An 18,557-nucleotide genomic window follows, 5' to 3' on the forward strand; every position below is an offset into this window, starting at 1 on the left:
AAGCAAAACTTTCAGGACACTCAGGGAACACGAGGGTGAATGCCGTGCATGTGGGGAACGTGTTAATAACATTAATTAAGCCACTGCCCCGTAATGAGTTAGTGGTGTCTGGGTGCCCTCCACACCCCAACACAGCTCTGACAGGTGTCAGGATCACCAGACAGCATTCCCTACTACCGTACACCAGCAGCTAAAGAGGTGTTTAGCGGCTTGTAATTACGGTTTAGGTTAATAATTGTGTAGCCACTGGCCTGTAATTGGGTTATACACAGGATGAGTCCATTTGCCATTAAATACAACTTCCCCACACTTGTATTGCGGCCCACACACGGAAGCTGACAAGGGGGGTTCCAGGGCCGCTCCTGCCCGTGCTGGGGCCAGTTCAGGCCCGGGGCAACCCGCCCAAGGCGCTGAGGGAGCCCCGGGGGCATCCGCCATCCTCGGGCCTCCTCACCGAGGCGCCGCCATCTCCTCAGCGCTGCGGACAGCCCCGAGGAGCGCGGTGCACCACGGGACTTGTAGTCCTCCCGCCGCTCGGCGAGCAGGCGGGCAGAGCAGTGCGGCCTCATGGGAGTTGTAGTCCTGCCGGCGCCTGCTGCCGGCACCGCGCCGCTCCCCAGTGGCCGTCAGAAACTACAACTCCCAGGGGGCCGCGCGGCGGCGGCCGCCCATTTCTTCGCCGGGCCGGCCGGGGCGGGCATAAGATGGCGGCGAGGTTGAGCGGCGGCGGTGGGGAGAACCGGCTGGTGTCGCTGCCCCTGTCCCGCATCCGCGTGATCATGAAGAGCTCGCCGGAGGTCTCCAGCATCAACCAGGACGCGCTCTTCCTCACCGCCAAGGCCACGGTACCGGCTGCCCCCCTCTCCGTGCCCTCCCAGCCGCCCGGGCCCGCTCCTCCTCCTCCTCCATGAGGCGAGGCGCCGCGCTTCTGCCCCGCCGCGCCAAGGGGCGGCTCGGTGTCCTCCCTGCCGCTCGGCTCCTGGGGCTCTGGGGGCTGCTGCAGCCTTGTACCGCTGTTAGCTGGTTCAAACTAGCCCAGGGGGAGTGCTAGCCTGCTGCCTTCTGGTCCTCAGGGCCGCTGGGTGGGCTGGGTAGGGCTCTGCAGGGCGGCACAGGGTGAGGTGCGTGTCAGGAGCCCAGCCGGTGCTCCGAGAAGATGCCGGCAGTGTGGCCAGGATGGCCCCCGGTATCCTGGCCTGTGTCAGGAATAGTGCAGCCAGCAGGAGCAGGGAGGGGATCGTCCCCCTGTACTCAGCCCTGGTGAGGCCGCACCTCGAGTGCTGTGTTCAGTTTTGGGCCCCTCACTACCAGAAGGACATCGAGGCCCTGGAGCGTGTCCAGAGAAGGGCCTCAAGGCTGGTGAAGGGCCTGGAGCACAAGTCCTGTGAGGACCTGGGGTTGTTCAGTCTGGAGAAGAGGAGGCTCAGGGGAGACCTCATTGCTCTCTACAGCCACCTGAAAGGAAGGTGTGGGGAGCTGGGGGTCGGCCTCTTCTTGCAGATAGTGATAGGGCTAGAGGGAATGGCCTCAAGTCGTGCCAGGGGAGGTTCAGGTTGGAAATGAGGAGACATTTCTTCTCAGAAAGAGCAGTCAGGCATTGGGACGGGTTGCCCAGGGAGGTGGTGGAGTCACCGTCCCTGGGGGGTGTTCAAGGAAAGGTTGGACGTGGTGCTTGGGGACATGGTTTAGTGGTGACATTGGTGGTAGGGGGATGGTTGGACCAGATGATCTTGGAGGGCTTTTCCAACCTTAACAATACTATGAGTCCATATCCTGACTTTGTGGAATGTATCAAGCCCTTCTCAAATGAGTGGGTCTTGCATGGAGTGCCCTGTTTGTGCACAGTTAAATGTGGTGGTTTTGTCTTTGATTGGGGATTAAAGAAAACTGCTGCACTGTACCTGAATTCTTACTATTCACTTTAACTTTTTAGGAGCTTTTTGTCCAATATTTGGCATCATACTCCTACAAACATGGCCGAGGCAAGGAGAAGAATGCTCTAACTTACAGTGACCTGTCGCATACTGCAGAAGAGTGTGAAACCTTTCAGTTCCTTGCAGGTATCTATGGAGTGACGGTAAATCCAGTATGTAATTGGGAAAATGAAGTCTTGTCCTCACAAAACAATTCAGTGAGAGCACAAGCCTCCTGCTTGGTCGTTTATCTTCTATATAACACTAAAATGGAACTCATAACCTATGTCACTGAAAACCCTTCTTTGGCAATAGAGATTTTTGTGGTGCTTCCAATTTATACACGGCTAATTAGCACTCAGCATATTGCCATAAGCCTTCCACAACTCCATTTGAAAGCACTCAGCCTATAAAACAAGATCAGTGTACATCTTTGTTACAAATTATATGGCTCGCAAATTACACCTTTAAATCTGGGAGTCCTGTTTCGCTGAGTGACTCATCATATGGTTCCTCTCCCTGTTTTAATGCGTGTATATATAAGGTATACACGTGCGTGCACGCTTAACTTGCAATTTTGTTGTAACACTTGGCTCAGAGAAGTTATCAGCATAGGATATAAATTGAGAAGGAGACATTCTTAGGCTGGGCTTTCTCAGGGCCCTTTTTGTTGTCCCGAATATCTCTCCTGAATGGAGAAAACCTGTTTCTATAGGACATAAATAAGATAGTTGTCCTAGCGAATCCGTCAGAGGTGGCTGAGTAACTGAGCACTCCATTTTACGTCAAACAAATAACATTACTTGCACCACACATGGGTAATTCCCTTTTATTATAGCTGTTTAGGTCAGACTAATTCATCTGGTTATTCACTAAAATAACGATGTAAAACAAACAAAAAAGGCCTCTTTTTGGCTGTTTAATTAGTGGTATGAATACAGCAGGATGAATGAAACAACTTAAGTTTCAAACTGACTATAAAAGAAGCAATTCTGCCTTCCAGATATCTTGCCAAAGAAGATCCTAGCTAGCAAATACCTAAAAATGCTTGAAAAAGAGAAGCGAGATGGAGAAGTGGGGGAAGGAGAAGAAGAGGATGAGGAGGAAGATGATGAAGATGAAGCTGTTGGTGAAGATGTTGGATCTTAAGGCTAGAGGAGAACTACTTCATAGTTGATCCGCTTTCTGTTGTATAAAGGATGTTATTTTTGTGACTGAGATTCCAGATGCTGGATATATTTATATACTGAGCCATTTGCTTTTGCTTTAAGAAGTTTAAAAATTGAACTTTGTCCTTGCTGAAGAATGGGATTCTTCCCTCGGAAAACACGGTGGGGAGAGAAGCGCTCATGTAAATTTGACAGCAGAACTCGCTGAGGCGATCCAAAATGTGACTTCTTCAGACAATCGTTACCAAATCTAAAAGTCCTTCAGGGCAGCTTTCAGTCCAAAAGCTGTTTCACCTTCTCTCTAGAAGGGGGTTCTACCCCAGTTTGTCTCTCTCCTCAGAGTGGAAAATGAGGGGAGGGGAGGTGTTTTATACAGTAGCTTAAAATATCTGCTGTCCTGGTCTCTTTAGGAGCCAGGAACTGATCAAACCCTCCCCCAGCTGTCTGGGATAGCGCCAGGGCAGTAGCGGCGGACCAAGCCCATCTGAAGAGTTCTGCAAAACTGCTGCTGTAGTGCAGCCTCCGTGGGCGTGCCTGCACGGAAACGCGGAGAGGATGAGAGCTGTTCCAATAGCTGATGTGGTTTGGTGGTAACAAAGTCGGTGTTGGATAATGATGTAAATATGTACATCCAGAACCTTGCTCTGTACTCAGCTCTCCACATCTGCAGTGTGTCTGTGGTGGCTGACAAAACGCGCGTTGTTTGAGGTCTGTTAAACGTGGATTGTTGAGAATGAACAACCCATTTGCTGTTTAAGCGAGAGCTGGATTTATTTTTTTTTTACACTATAAAAATAACTTTCCTGTGTACAACTTTATATGCAACTTTTTAAAAATAAATTTTTTTTTTATGAAAAGTGATACTTAATGCAGAGACTTTCTACAGTTCTTTCCAGCTTCTGTTGTGCGCATGACTAATGTATGAGCCTAGCGTGCTCACCCTTCATCCTTCCAGGAAGGAAAAATAAGGGAAAACAAGGAAAAATAATCATTCTATGAAAATATTTATGGCTTGTCTTAAGTTGAAGGCCGAACTACACTAAATGGCTATTGAAACACAAGGCTGCAGCTACTCCATCATTTGGCACACTCCACATTTTGTTCTAGGAGTGCAAAAACAGGGGTTAGATGGCTAAGATCAGAGACTGGCAGAAGAGTTAAGCTGCTGAGCCACAAAAGAAATGTTCTTACTTTAAAAGATCAAAGACTGTGGCACTATAAACTGTGTTCCGTAAGTTGCCATAAACATCGCATTGTATCAAGAATGCTGCAGTGAGTGCGAAGTGATGCTTCAGCCCTAGAGAAATTCCCAGACGTCCATACAGAATTATAATGTTGTGAGTTTATTTTATTTTTTAATTATTAAAAATGCACAGATCCTGGCCAGCTCTGTGAGGGTCACATTCGAGGGAGCTGCGATAGGAAATCCTGCCGCAGAAGTCATTAGTCTTGGGACCAGAGCTGGCAACGACCCACGGCCTCGTGCCCCTCGTGCCGGCCCCAGCACCGCTGGCTCCCTGCAGCCAGGCTGCAAAATGCTGAGGATGCCCCATCCCTGGAGGTGCTCAGGGCCAGGCTGGATGGGGCTTTGGGCAGCCTGGGCTGGTGGGAGGCGTCCCTGCCCATGGCAGGGGGGTTTTGACGACAGCACACAGTGGACAAACTTAGCAAGACAAATCTGTTGTTAGATGTCTTTGTTTTCTTCCTACAGTGTTACCTTGCGGGATCCTCCCCACCAAGCCAGGGCTGCTCAAAGAAAACGAAGCTCCCATCTCCCCAAGCTTACAAAAACGACGAACAGACTGCAGTTACCACACACAAATCACCGCATTTCGTCCCTCTTAGAAGTTTCCCATGGGACGATGAACATACTCAGGCAATTAGCGAGGCCACAAGAACTTGGTTGAATTAATCCAGAAGGGTGTTCGGAGTCCTCAGGGGAGAGCTCAGAGCTGCCAAAATTTGCCAGAACCAACTCCAGGCCTTGCAGCTACCAAAGCTTGTTGCCATCAAAACTGGTAACTAGCACTCGTTTTCCCCAAATCTTGCTTGTCACAGAGCAAGTGTGCCCAATTCAACATCATATTTCAAAAACGAGGGATGTGACTTACAAGGGACGTGACTTCTGCCTCAAAGGGGAGGGACGGTTGTGACTTTATCTCATGCTACCAAGTAAAACCTGTCTGTGGCTGCAGGGCTGGAACTCACCGTACCTCTGATATCACCTTGACTTGAGGCTTTACGGTAAGCATGAAGAGCTCGCTTCTTTTGCTTAAAAACTGCAGGTGCAAACTGAGAAAGGCACAAAAGGCAGGATTTCAAGCAAGCGGTTTCCAAACTGCCAACCTGCCATAAATAATTTGAGAGTGCCTTGCCAGTTACTTTCTTGAAAAGCAGCACAAAACGGCTCTGGAAACGCGCCCAACGGGCACATGGCAGAGCACGGACCAGAACTTCACGGCACTCGGGCGCCAGAGGGATTCTCCCCTCTCACAAAAAAGCCCCAAAACCAGCACATTTAAATCAGAATTATGATTTGGCAAAGCACAGTGAGGCATACTATAAGGATGTCTGCTCTGGAATGATCTTGAATCAGCCACCACAACTTTACCAGAGCTACAGACTGCAGCAATCCATAGTTTTAGATTTCACAGTGCACAAGTAACTGGGAAAAAAAAAAGTCAAATTAAAGAAAGACAGCAAACAAACTTGTAAAGATGAGGAATTTTATTTTATTGACATACTATGAGGCAAAACAAAATTGACACCATACAAAATAACTTTATAAAATATCATTCACATCATTATTTTGTCAGGAATTACAGCATTCTGAGCTTGTTACGAGTCTTATGTTTTGAGGTGAGAAACACTATGCTAAATCTTTAGTATTAGTTGTATATATACAGTAAGAAACCAAAACAGAAACTGTTAGGTTTTTCATGAGTTTATTGCAAAAGTAGTGCAAACTATTTTACCTTGCAAGCTGTAAAACAAAACTTGGAAAAGGACCCACCTAAGCTTAAAAACACGACAATAAATGCTCGACTTCACAGCCTTTGAAGCTTCCTTCAACGGTTCTCAACAGAAATTCCCCATCTTCAACAGAAATTCCCCATCTTTGCACATTTTTCGGTTTCCACTGGCTCGGAAAGGCAGAAGTGGAAGACGCACCCGCAAGAGGCTGAGTCGGGGGAGCAGGTCGGATCCTGCTCCGTGCTGGGCCCGATGCTCACCAAGCCTTAATTTGGGCAGCTCGGCGCACAGCACGGCCGAGCCACCCCCAAAACATTGACCAACAGGGGAAGTTTGGTCCCTTTGGTTTTCCTCTATCAACACGCTGCCCCTCTCCCCATCCGTACTTGAGAAAAGAGTCAAGAAAGCGGTACGAGCACGCCGACGGTTAGGAACACGTATTGTCTGTTTTCGGAGTATAGTATCCTTTTCCTGAAGTCTATGTAAAGCGAATTTCCTCGTGGTCCCCCCTCCCCGTTGCGTACACGATGCAGGGCAAACCCCACCCTGAACTCCTGCGTGAAACCAAGGACGGATACTACATCCTACGAGCTCAACAGAAAACACCGGTCTAAAATGCTACTGGGGTCCCCCGAAGCAAAACAGGTAGCTAGTAATCTACTAAAAAAAAAAATAAAAGCAAACAAATGCTACATGAAAAATGTTAAAGGAACAAAATGCAGCATATTCAGGCTCTTTTTTTTTTTTCTTGAGGTACCTATATAAATATTACCTTCTGCCCAAAGTACTATCTGTTTTGTTATAAAACTAAAGTCCTTATCTCGAGCCAATTGCAGGGCATACATTATTATTGAGAAAGTGCAACCATGCTGATAATTTATATGCAGCATATTAAAGGATGAGTAGAGGCTTTAGAAAATATAGCTTAAGTATAGACCTGATGGAGCAGTTTTATAAAAACATCTAACAGAGGCATCTTCCTTTTGTTCGAGTCTCTCTGCAGCTGAAAGCCTTAAGAAACAGCTTTGAAGTCCTGCCACCCCGGACTGTCAGCCCTTTTACAGTTCCATACATAGATTTATTTTTTTTTTTTAATATTTAAACTAAATACAAGTCTACAGAAAAGATTTCCCCCTCTGTATTAAGTATTGGTAGAAAGTCGATTTTTTTTTTTAAGCTTCAAAAAATGATAGTATATCACAACTTAAATTTTCCAAAAAGGATTTTTTTTCTTAAGTAAAAAAGGCTTACGTAGTAGAAAAACTTATACGTAGTTGTAAACTGTTAAATACAAAACTGTGTGGAAAAGTCAATTACATTTTATTCCCTTACCCATGTATCCCTTTGTTATATATATATATATATATGCACACATATATACACACACAGCTGTATTCTGTATGTGTATGTATGTTATATATGCATATATATAGATACAGATGTATATATCTAGGGTTGGGATTACGTATTTCAAGAAGTTCTTTATTGGGTATTTCTTTGCCTAGTTCTGCTCTGATACTGTACACTTTACGATTTGATACACCGAAAAATATTTTAAAATTTGCTAAAAATATGCTGCTTTTCTCTTCTTTTTTAAACTCTGCGGTTAAAATTCGTTTGCTGTTTTTAATCAAGAACATGACTTTTGATTGTTACGCACTGGGAAAAAACACAAAGGCACAAAGAATCAAACTGAACTACAATATTGTTGTTTCCGAACAAGAAACCCAAAGGTTTTGGTTTGCAGAGGACCGCCTCCGCCGAGGTCAGTCGTCACATGCAGTTTGGTCGCTTTTTGCCCATCTCGTCGACAATTTGAGTTCATAGCACCCAACTGTTGAAATGAGGTAGATCCAAATCCAAAAAGAAAGCTGGGTCCCCGCCACGTGATTTGCCCCTGTTCCTAATGTTTTAAGGATTAGATGTCAGTCGGAGAAGCGAAAACGATGGCACTATCTGAAGTAAGCACAGAACTCGAGAATTATTTTTTTTTTTCATTTTTCAATGTAAAATTTCAGCGCTAAGTCGCGGTCCTCCTTCAGGCAGAGATTTCCTAGCAGGGGAGGGAGAAGAACACGTCCAACGCAAGGAGCTGAGATTTGAGAAAGCCCGTTTTGGGGCAGACTGCCCGAGAAACGCAAGAGAGCCTGGCTTCTGTAGAGCAACGGTGACGCCAGCGCCCAAGGAGGTCGGTCACAGTATAGAGATCTACAGGTTTTCCCCTTTCGTTCTCAGGTGAGCCTTCCTTTTTACGAGTTTAGCTTCATAGGAAGATCCTACTCTCGTTAAACAGTATTTTTGCATACTCCGAGAAAATCTGACCAATTTATCTCTTTTGTTAAGGCTTAATTTAAAGTGGCGTCGCCACACAGCGTCATGCAAACATCAAGCTACGTAAGCAAGGTACAGCATTTACCCTACGCACGTCGACACGGAGCCCCGCTGGCTCTGGGGAACATAAAGCAACACTTCATCTACGCCGTCAACTCTACGATGCCACCGGCGCGTTTAAAAATCAGTCAAGGGGGCTTTGTGTTACACGTGCTAGTCTTACCCAAACAGCACTACATCGTTTATACATCGGAAGCACGAGGCGTTTTAATCCGGATGCAACACGCAACCTAGCCAACACACGCTTAGTACCACTTGAAATGAGGCCCTTAACATCTTAGCTTTTTCTTTTTTTTGTTTTTTCCTTCTTCTTCCAAAAATAGTAAACTCTACACGGTCATAAAAACATTTGGATTCGAGGGAGCATGTACAACGGGAGACTTCTGAGTTCCTTTTTGGTTGGTTTTTAGTTATTTTTACAAAAATAAAGAAACAAAAATATTCAAAGAAAGGATTTTAATGGATGTCAGTTAAATCTGCAATATACCAAACTTCAGGAAAAAAAAATAGGGGGGGGGATTTAATCAATACATTCTCTTTTCCACCTCACCCTTCCGTGACCAAGTCAACCACCTTGCCGCACAGAAACCTGGGGTGAGATCTCTACAAACTGCCCCAAAAGCTTGAGGTTTTGTGATTGTACAAACTAACAAAGGACGACGGAAGCCAGCGATATTGTGCTTATTGTTCCCAGCCAAGCTCTGCCTTCGCACCTTCACGTCTGAGCAGTCACACTGCGCTTTCACCGACGCGTGCACGCACGCACGTGTGCGTCCACACACACACCACTGCCAACAAATGACAAACTGAATGGCAGCACTTCGGGATAATCCACAGCTTCGCCAGATACACTTTGCCATTGCATCTAATTGGTGATTTTTCACAGATAATTTCAAGCCTTACTCCTTTTTTTTGTTTTTGCATCTCCCTATAAAAAAAAAATGCACAGCTTTCCCAGATGCTCACTAGTAATCACCCCTTAAGTATATCTTCTTTCTGCAAATCCATACATTATCCTACCCTTCAGCCCCATATAATCAAAAAAACAAACGCTATTTTTGCTGCCCCAAACTCGGTAATAAAGGATGGGGAAAATGCAACAATCTTCATTTAAGCTGGAGACGTTCTGGGGATTAAACACTGAGAGGCAATTTCAGGTCAGTTCAAGATTCAAGTCGGCCAGGCAATTAGAGACACGGTATTTACTTCAAAACAAGATGACACAATTGTCACTCGTGGATGAGATGAGGAGTTTTAAGGGGTCAGTCTCAGGAGAAAGCAAGGAACAACAAAATTAGGGTCAATCCCACCTTTTTATAGCGCAAACAGTGGGTTCTGAGCATCTCCCAGCTGATGCAGGATTAATGTTAATGAAATCTGGAAACAAACTTCTCTGCACGTTCTGCTGATACGCGACGGGCTCAACCCAACCCCACCCGCAGCACACGATCAAGTGCCCGCCGCAGAGCCGAGATTTTGGGGTGCCCACCCAGCGTGGACCAAGCTCCGAGCCAAGCAAACCCAGGCAGTTTTACGTACGCTGCTAAGAGGGGAGCTTCCTCTGTTGGCGCAGAAACAGGAAAAGCTGATAGGCAAAGAATAGAGTCCCCATTATGTGGTATGGGTTTTATTTTCCTGCTAGGAAATGTAAGCTAACAAAGTAAATGCAAAGAGGACCAGCCAGGGGAGTAGGAACTCCCAAGGTTGCTTGCTGACCTTTTCACAATTCATGCTTGCCAAGCACACGCAGGCATAAAATGGTCGGAAACGTTTAAATTAATGCTTCAGGGACAATCAATAGGCTCGTTCCTAGGTTAGCCGTATCTGTAACTGCTGCTGCTGGGTAGAGCAGCTATTCCAGCAGGTATTTCAGTTCTTAAAGGGGAAAAAAATAGAGCAAAACTAAAGCAACCTGGTACAGCAACACAGCCAGATGCTGCGGATCTTTTACATTTCTGGCGCTGCCACGTGCAAAACTCCAGGACCGGCTCCCACCAGCCTCTCGCACCTGCGAACTCCACGAACGTCCCTGTCCTCGCTCCGACCAAATCCGAGGTGCTCTGCGATGCCGAGAGCAGAAGGCAGCTTTTGGGAGCTGCCCAACAGCCTTCCCTTTTGGGGCAGGGGCTGGAAGTTGCCAGCAGGATCTGCCGGGGGCTGCGGGGCTGTGCAGGAAGCCAGAAGGAAAACTACATGTTGCTTACTGTTGCCTCAACAAGTGCTTATTTGGCAGTTTTCTGATAAAAATGGTTCACCTTGCCTCCCTAGTCACTCTCATCATTTTAAGGGGATGTGCTCACAATCCCCTGCCTGCACAGGGAAACCTCTTCCAGGCCACAGCAACATCAATAGTGTCTATGGATCCATAAAACCAGGACGTAGTGAAATATTTTCTAAAAGCAGCTATTTGCCCTCGAGCAAAATCCTATTCTTCATGCCTTGGGGGGGACTTGTGAAGTTAGAACAAAGATCTGAACGAAATGTTCAAGATTTTACCCTGTTCAATCATTGCTGAGCTCATTTATTCAGTCACTCACCATCGCTCAGCAAGAATTCTTCCAAAAAGCCAGAACTTCGTCCCTGCCATCGATAGGCTTCGTTAGTGTCTACGGCCAAAGATTAAGATGATGAAATCGCAGGTAACATAATCCTGGCTGATTTGCCTCTGAGATGCCAGCTCCTAGCATAAAGCCCGGTCACTTCCAAACCAAAAGCTACAGCAGTGCCACGAAACCACCCCAGCGCGTCGTGGTCAGGCAGGTAGTATTTCTGTCAGCAGAGTGGTTAAGCATAAACCAGGGAAGCTCGCTTGGATTCACTGTAAACAAAACAAGGAATTAACGTGGTTTTCTACGGTTTCATTTCAGGCCATTTAAAGCACCTTTAGTCGGTGTGCGCTTAGTTCAAGACTGAGTTATGGCCAAGGCTTCACACAAAACTGACACGTGAAACATTCACAACAAAAACACTCCAGATTTTTTTTTGTTTTCATTTTAAAGTTTATCAGTCTTGGGCTGAGCAGGGAAGATAGTCAATATACTCAACGTTACAGTCTCACATCAACTTATCAAAAAAATAGGTTTAAAAATATTCCAATACATATGTTTTTTGCTTCAGATTCAAAATATATTCCAAGCACCTTGATGTCACTTGCAATGAAAGCACGACATTTGTCAGCCAACAGCTGAAATACGAAGAGATGTTTCATTTGGAAACAACGGTATACAAACCCGGCAAGCGAACCGAGAGGTGACACGGGAGCCGCTGCTACCAGGTACCAAAAAAGAAAACGTGCCAGGCACGATGTGCCAAGCTCTTTCTGAAATCTCAACACCACCTTTGCACGAGCCACGCCGACACCTTTGGAAGACAGGAGGAGCGAAAAGGAGATGTCCGGGATCACAGTATGGCACCGCTGGTCCTCCAGCACGGAACAAAAGAGCAATAATACAGTTCTCCGGGGAGCGTTTTGGCTGCTTAGGTAGTAGGCTCGCTTTACAAATTAATCTTTCTGTGGAGGAATAGAGGAGGTAGCCTTGAACTGCATCTGCTCGCTAACTAACGAGTACTACACAACCACCTTCCGTAGTGATTTGGCCAAGCCATTACATTCATCTTAACACTGCACGCAAAGGAACAACACGGAACAAGCAACTGAAACACACAAAACGAGATAAAACTGGTTATGTGCCACGCACACACAAAATAAGCCCCCGCTCCTTGGGATTCAACACAAGGTCTCGGAGGGATGCACCTTTCCAGACACTGACCCGCCGGAGACAAAACTTGGGTTTTGCACCTTAATGATACGCGACGGGCTGGAGTTCGGGTCTCTCCTGTCCCGATGGTTACAGAAGGCCGTTGCTGATGGCTTCTCAGAGCATCACACACCACTTCTTAGTTCAGGGCACTAAAACATCGACTGCACCCAACAGTCCCACAGCCACGGAGGGACAGAGAACAAGACATCATAAACCCCATCCCATATCCCTGTTACTCTACTAATTCTGCCCCGCAGACCGGTTCTTCTCAATACCACACGGGAATCAAATGCTGAAGGAAGCCAGGAAGACGCGGGACAACTGGAGCTGAGAGTACAGATACTGCATTAATTAATTAATCAGCCAACTTCAATCCAAGATTGGCATTTAAATGTTGCACGGACAACAAGCACGGTGGTGGCTTAAAAACCCGACTTAGCATCTTTATGGTGTGGGAGAAACGTGCACAGAGGAGAGAGGGAGGAAATATTTTATGAATACAAACACACCCTAACAAAGCAACTGTGCCCTCGGACTCACACCCTAACGCAAACGAAGCACAACAACATTTAGAACCAAAGCTCGTGTCTCAACACTGTAAAATATGGCAGCATTCCTACAACGTCAGAGCAAGGAATGGCATCCACAGCATTTCCGTATTTGCTATCCGTAGCGCTATTTACAGTATTTTTAAAGAGCTACAGCAGAAGGGAAAAAAAAAAAAGTCTTACAGTAAAAAGGGAGTTTAAAAACAATCAGTGCAATTACCTTCTACTTGAAGTTTTCCTTAAGACTGCATGTATGCAACAAGAAGCATGTTGCCAAATGTATATAAAGTTAAAAAAAAAATGTACTGTCCTGTATGAGAAATAGAGAAAGCCACACTGTCAGGAAAAACAACACAAAACAAAAACAGATGCTACTGTAGAAGAGTATTAAAAAAATTAGGAAAAGAAAGTAATTTTCTTACATTGGCATTGAGTGTAAAAAATAGAACAATAATTTTTTTTTACATTCTTTTTTTGGGTGTATAAGGTATTTAAAAGAAAAAACAATCCCTTATGGGCTACCTATGCCACCAGAAATGCTTACTGGATGACACCAAGAGGCAAGTACGTCCCCATCTGCGTCTCCACAAGTCCCAGTCCTGCTCCTGCAGTAGGCGTCCTTTTGCGTTGGACCGAGCTGCAGAGCCAACCTGTTCTCACTTCAAAACGACAACATTCTTCCTCAAAAAGAAAGTCTGCACATACAGGGAAACCTACAGCAGCCCACTAAACACGCACGGCGGTGCTAATGCAGGCCTTCCTTCTGCCCTTGCTCTCAGTTAAATCTCAGAGACTCGCCGGCACGAGGAAGATTGGGGTTTGAGGAGGCTGCTGCAGTGACTGGTGTTGGCAGCGATGTGCGAAGCACTCGGCAGCATGATCTGCTGCTCGGCACAAAGCCTCTTTGTGCAGGTACACATCAGGCTGCTGATAAAAGCTTCAAAAGCATCTGAACTCCGTTAGAAACCTCAATCTTTTATAAAGTGACCTGAGCACGCAAGAACCTAGAAGCCCACAGCTAACCTTCAAAAGTTACTTAAAATCCTTGCAGAGGTGTTACCTCTTGCCTTAGTTATACAGGTGGTCTATTCATGTCTGAACAGGAGATGATAAAAATGGACAGGGGCCGCAGGAGTTATTGATAGTCAGACTTCAAGCTAAACCTTAGCAACATTTTGGCTTTAACAATCAGGGAACGTATTGCCTGGACGAAGATCAGAAACGTGTAGTACAGATTTCTTGCTTTAGACTTAGGTACTTGGAGATTTTCCATGCTGGCTGCAGCAGGTTAACACACAAGGCCTTCCCTCACAGCTTAGGTCAACGACTAATCCCAAACCTTTCCACCTGACAGATCGAAACCCAAGGAAATTAATATGCCAGAGCTGCCGCAACGTGGAAGATCATTGATTGTGAGTCAGCAACCCAAACGCCGAAGCCGCCTAACTCGAACCAAGCCAGGAGGAGTCCCAATAAAAACAAGTGATCAGTGCACGCAGTCAAACCAGCAGAGTTACGGTTGCATAGGGCTATCTGGAAGGCCAAACTCACGTAAGGCTGGGACAAATCCCCCTACTTCCAACATTTCACAGTGGGGCATCTCCTCCTAAGGACTGCCTGAAGGAGAGGCAGAGCGGACGTTATCTGATTGAGCCACGGAAGCAGAAGTTTCTAAAACCAGGCAATACTGTATTACAGCTAGTACATTAAAAAAGACAGCTTTTAAGTATTTTAATCTTTGTTACTACGTTGTGATTGTCACAGAACCACACGCTTTGGAAGGGCTCTCTGGAGACACCCAGTTCCCTGCCCAAAGCAGGTCCAGCAGATCAGAGCCTTTCCAAGGACAGAGATTCACAACCCGCTTCAGTATTTGGATATTTCTGTTTCTATAGTGTTACCATTTCAGTACAAAGCCAGAAAAGCAATCCATAGCAGGCAACTCAATAATACCTGTTCACCTCTTGAGCACGCTCTTTTAAAGACGAGCTGCACCGAAACAGAAGAAATACTGCAGTACTGACACCGGTCAGTTTGTCCCTAACGGCGCCGACGCCTGGAAGGGGAAGGAGATATTTTTGTCACCAGGGTGCAATCAGGATCGGCTTTCAGCCCGCCGAGCACCAGGACAGCCTGCGCCAACAGCTGAATTCAAGCAAAAGGTCATCGCCAGGGACATAACGGAGAGTGAGAGGAATGCAGTGGAAGAGGTCCTGCCCGGTGCTCTTTTGCAACCGCAGTCACGCAACTCCTCGGCACGGCCTCAGGGAACTACTGCCGGAGGGTAAAATGCATTTGGTTACTGCTGGCCTGAGCTGCACAGTGACTTAGTGGTTATAACTGCCTACCTCAGCCACGACTTCGACAGCAGGAGTACGTGAGAGATGGAGACGTCTTGAGCGTTGCGTTTACCTGAGATATTGCTGCTCTTACAAAACACGAAACAGGTGGGAGGGTAAAATAAGAGTAGGGGGTTGGGCGTCTGTCCGCCCCCTCCCTTTTTTGTGGGGGGGGCGGGAGACGTTTTGAGTATTAAAAATATTGCCAGAAGGATAGCTTCTGGCCTTAACATAGCACGCTGCTTTTCAAAATATAATACTTCATCAAAAGTTTTTAGAAAAATGCTTTAAATTATTCATTAATTCACCACTGGGGCAGGGGCAGCAGGGGAAAGGAGGGAGAAATCAAGCTGTCGACTTAGTGGCATTGGAGGCTTAAAAATCTGTGGAAGGTAGAAATGTGCCTAGCCTGAAATGCATGCAACCATCCCAAGTTCTTCATACTCAAGGAAGGAAAGCTACACAAAATTCCTGTTCATTCCAAGAGGATACAGAGATGACAGCTACTCTGAGATTAAGGGTCTGCCTAATATCCCTTCTGCAACTGCTATGCCAGCCCAAAGAATGCATCCTAAATAGGGTGCAGGGAAGTCCCACAGTCTGCTTCAGAAATAAGGTTTGGTGGGTCAAGACAGATTCCGCCCTCTTAGCCTGACCTGACCACCATAAAGTCCTTGCCTAAAGTCCTTTATTCCAGATCTGCACGGATAGGGAAGAGGAGGATGAAATTCACATCCAAGAGGTCTCTGCATAAAGAACAGCAAACAAAATAACTGGCGTTTTATTTAAAATGTTCGATCTCTCCTATTTGTTAAGAATAATCCGTACAAAAATAATTCTTATATAAAACTCTGCCGAATTAAAATCTTCGCTGAAATCTGAAACTTCTCAAGCAAGCACACGGAGAAGTGCAACGTGTCCGCTACGGAAAAGCTTCTGCAGCTCAGCAGTGCTTGTGAGGGAGGTATGTGCAACCCGGCTGGAAAACAGGAAGACAGATGATGCGACCTGGAACTTGCTTTCTGTTACACCAGCGTCGTTTAAAAAAAAAAAAAAATCTAGATTTACAAAACTGACCAGGAAGAAAATCTGACCCAGCAGCCTAATCAACGAATCAGAACAACACAAACACCATTCATCTGTTACTAGGATTTACATTATTTCACCTAAACAACACCGACAATCAACACGCTTGCTACGAGGTGTACAAAGTTATGTACCTACAGCTCTTTTTGCAGCACAGCTTGGGCATTTTCTAGCTTATTCGACAGCAACCAGGTATAGTCCCTCTGCTATATGGCACAGACCTCCGCGTGGGTTAAAGCTACGCGCCCGCCTCAGTGGCTAGAGGTAAACGGACTCAGAACAGTGACTGAGCTTCTGCTAAGAGAAAAGGGAAAAAGACAATGCAAAATGGAAGAGAATGACATTTTCAAAACCTGCCTCTTAACATGTATTTAAGTTATCCTACGAAAACGAACAAAATCAAGTCAACATAAACATTTCCTGGGCTTTTACCATTTTCTCCTAAACCTGCTTGTGGCATCGTAATTAGTGCAATGGTTTACATATGTATTATGGTTTTCTTATGAACCCAGTGTGCAAACTAACAGAAGCGTTTGTCTAACAATTATCAGTTTTACTTAATGCTTCTCCTAAGAGAACGGCAAAACTCTCACATTTACCATTGACCTTATGCATAATGAAGAGAGTTTCACCTCCCTTCAAAAGTAAACTTCAGTTTCCTAAGATTTATCTTTACTGCATAGATTCTCTGACTTCTGTCTAAATTACAAACAGTGAACCACTCTCCTCTACCAGAGCGCCCGCTTCGCCAATAATCAACGCATAAATAAAATACAAGTGTTTTGTGCTTGAGCAAATGTAGAATGTTGGTCTCGTGTGCGTCTCTGAACGGCACAGGTAGAACCTGCTCTGCTGCGTGCACGCCTGAAAAGCCTTTCTACAAATTACAAGCTCCACAATACACCCTGTACGTATCTCTGAGCTCTCACAAAGTCAGTTGCATATTTTTTGCATTTGAAGAGTAATATCCTCACGATAAGGTTTTAATTTCTAAATCCAAAGCAGTCTTGATATGTTAACAGAAGCATAATGAGCACTCCTTAGTAAATAAAAATAAATAATAGCATCTAGTCTATCACATTAATACTGTGAAACATATATAAAATTTACATTAATTCAAACATAACAGTGAAAGAGGATTGTACTGTATTTTATCACCACAGACCCGTATTCCTTAGAGACTTTGGAAAGTAAGTGTCACAGTCCTGTATGACAAATTCTAAAGTTAGCTGTCAGTGTGATTAAAAAAATCCTTTACAATTTTTGTTTCTTAAAAATGGCACATCTTCTTTTGCCAATCTAACTGGACCTATTAAAAGTTTAGGTACAAGTTCGTTCCTTTTTTTTTTTTTTTTAAATTCTTCTTTAGTCTATGAAAAACATTTTTAAATGCAGCACAATAAAAAACATTCAAGAACAAGCTTCAGAAAATACATTTGCCCTTAGACACAGAGAGAACAATCTTTGTAAGACAGTTGAAAACCAGAATTTTGTCACTCTTTTGAAAATAAAAACTTTGTAAATGCATCTAGAATAATCAAGGCTTCATAAAGAGCCAAAAAACGCTTTGCTTTTCCTTTGTATTAAAAGCTAATTCACAGCATTTTTGCCCACCAACTTTAGTATGAATTAGATCTCTCCAAATTATTAAAAGCAGTTAAATGAATAGCAAACTGAATGAAGAGGTTTGTGTTTTGTTTTTTGTTTTGTTTCTCCCTAAGCCCTGAGATCACAGCTCTTGATTCAATTATAAAATATGGGTCTGTTTTATAACAGACAGCTTAGAGATTTTGGCAAACCACATTTCCAACAATCGTGGGGTTTTGTACAAGAATGCAGTTCACAATCAAGTCTGAAATTCTGGACGGAAGGCTTTCTTGCAAATGGGGAAGAAATTAAGATGCGTCCCTCATTGCTGGCTGTCACTGTAGCTTGGGCAACTGTTGGTCTAAGTGCAGCTGGTCTCATGTGAATCCAACTCTCTATTGTACTGAGTCGCTAAACATTAAAACATGTCAAGCAAAGTACATAGTGCGCAACGTGTCCTGATGAACTTGAACTGCTTTAGCAAGTGCTTGATGATCTCTGCCATTACTCTGACCCGAAGTGTGGCTGCCTTCAGCACTGAAAGAGAAGGGAGGGGGGGGTAAAAGGGAGGGCGAAAAGAAACCCTATTTAATCTGCCTCTCCTCGCACATAAGGTTTTCACGTCATTCATTTCTTCTGAACAGTCACAACAGTTCATTGCCCCTAAAATATCAGTGAAGTTCTGAAACAGAAGAACAGCACAGAAGCATACAGGCAGATCTTCTGGTTGTTGGCTTTGGTTCTTTTGTTTATTTTTGGTTTGTGGGTTTTTTTGCTTGGTTGTTTTGTT

At 45.0% G+C, this 18,557-nt stretch overlaps 2 protein-coding genes across 8 annotated transcripts in view; one reads left to right on the top strand and one right to left on the bottom strand.

Annotated features, from left to right (window-relative positions):
• Positions 1-650: 650 nt before the first annotated feature.
• On the top strand, positions 651-3,943 carry CHRAC1 (chromatin accessibility complex subunit 1). The gene is made up of 3 exons (XM_080582123.1): positions 651-845; positions 1,934-2,060; positions 2,917-3,943. Exons 1-3 carry the CDS (start codon positions 705-707, stop codon positions 3,060-3,062), a joined length of 414 nt encoding a protein of 137 aa, XP_080438249.1. The 5' UTR covers positions 651-704; the 3' UTR covers positions 3,063-3,943.
• Positions 3,944-5,791: 1,848 nt separating this feature from the next.
• The window catches only part of AGO2 (argonaute RISC catalytic component 2), a 58,723-nt gene continuing 45,957 nt past the window's right edge, over positions 5,792-18,557 (bottom strand). For all 7 annotated transcript variants that reach the window (XM_080582107.1, XM_080582106.1, XM_080582111.1 and 4 more), the window contains exon 19: positions 5,792-18,304. In XM_080582107.1, coding sequence (XP_080438233.1) covers positions 18,196-18,304 — 109 coding nt within the window. In that variant the 3' untranslated portion in view covers positions 5,792-18,195. The remainder of the gene's footprint in view (positions 18,305-18,557) is intronic.

The sequence above is a fragment of the Anser brachyrhynchus genome (assembly GCF_964034855.1).
Source record: "Anser brachyrhynchus genome assembly, chromosome: 2".
NCBI classification, from domain to species: domain Eukaryota; kingdom Metazoa; phylum Chordata; class Aves; order Anseriformes; family Anatidae; genus Anser; species Anser brachyrhynchus.

Bases quoted from the DNA above. Each gene is read 5' to 3' on its own strand.
- CHRAC1 (XM_080582123.1), top strand. From the start codon at position 705: ATGGCGGCGAGGTTGAGCGGCGGCGGTGGGGAGAACCGGCTGGTGTCG. The intron at 846-1,933 runs GTACCGGCTGCC...TTAACTTTTTAG, and splicing joins TCCTCACCGCCAAGGCCACG to GAGCTTTTTGTCCAATATTT. The intron at 2,061-2,916 runs GTATCTATGGAG...TCTGCCTTCCAG, and splicing joins AACCTTTCAGTTCCTTGCAG to ATATCTTGCCAAAGAAGATC.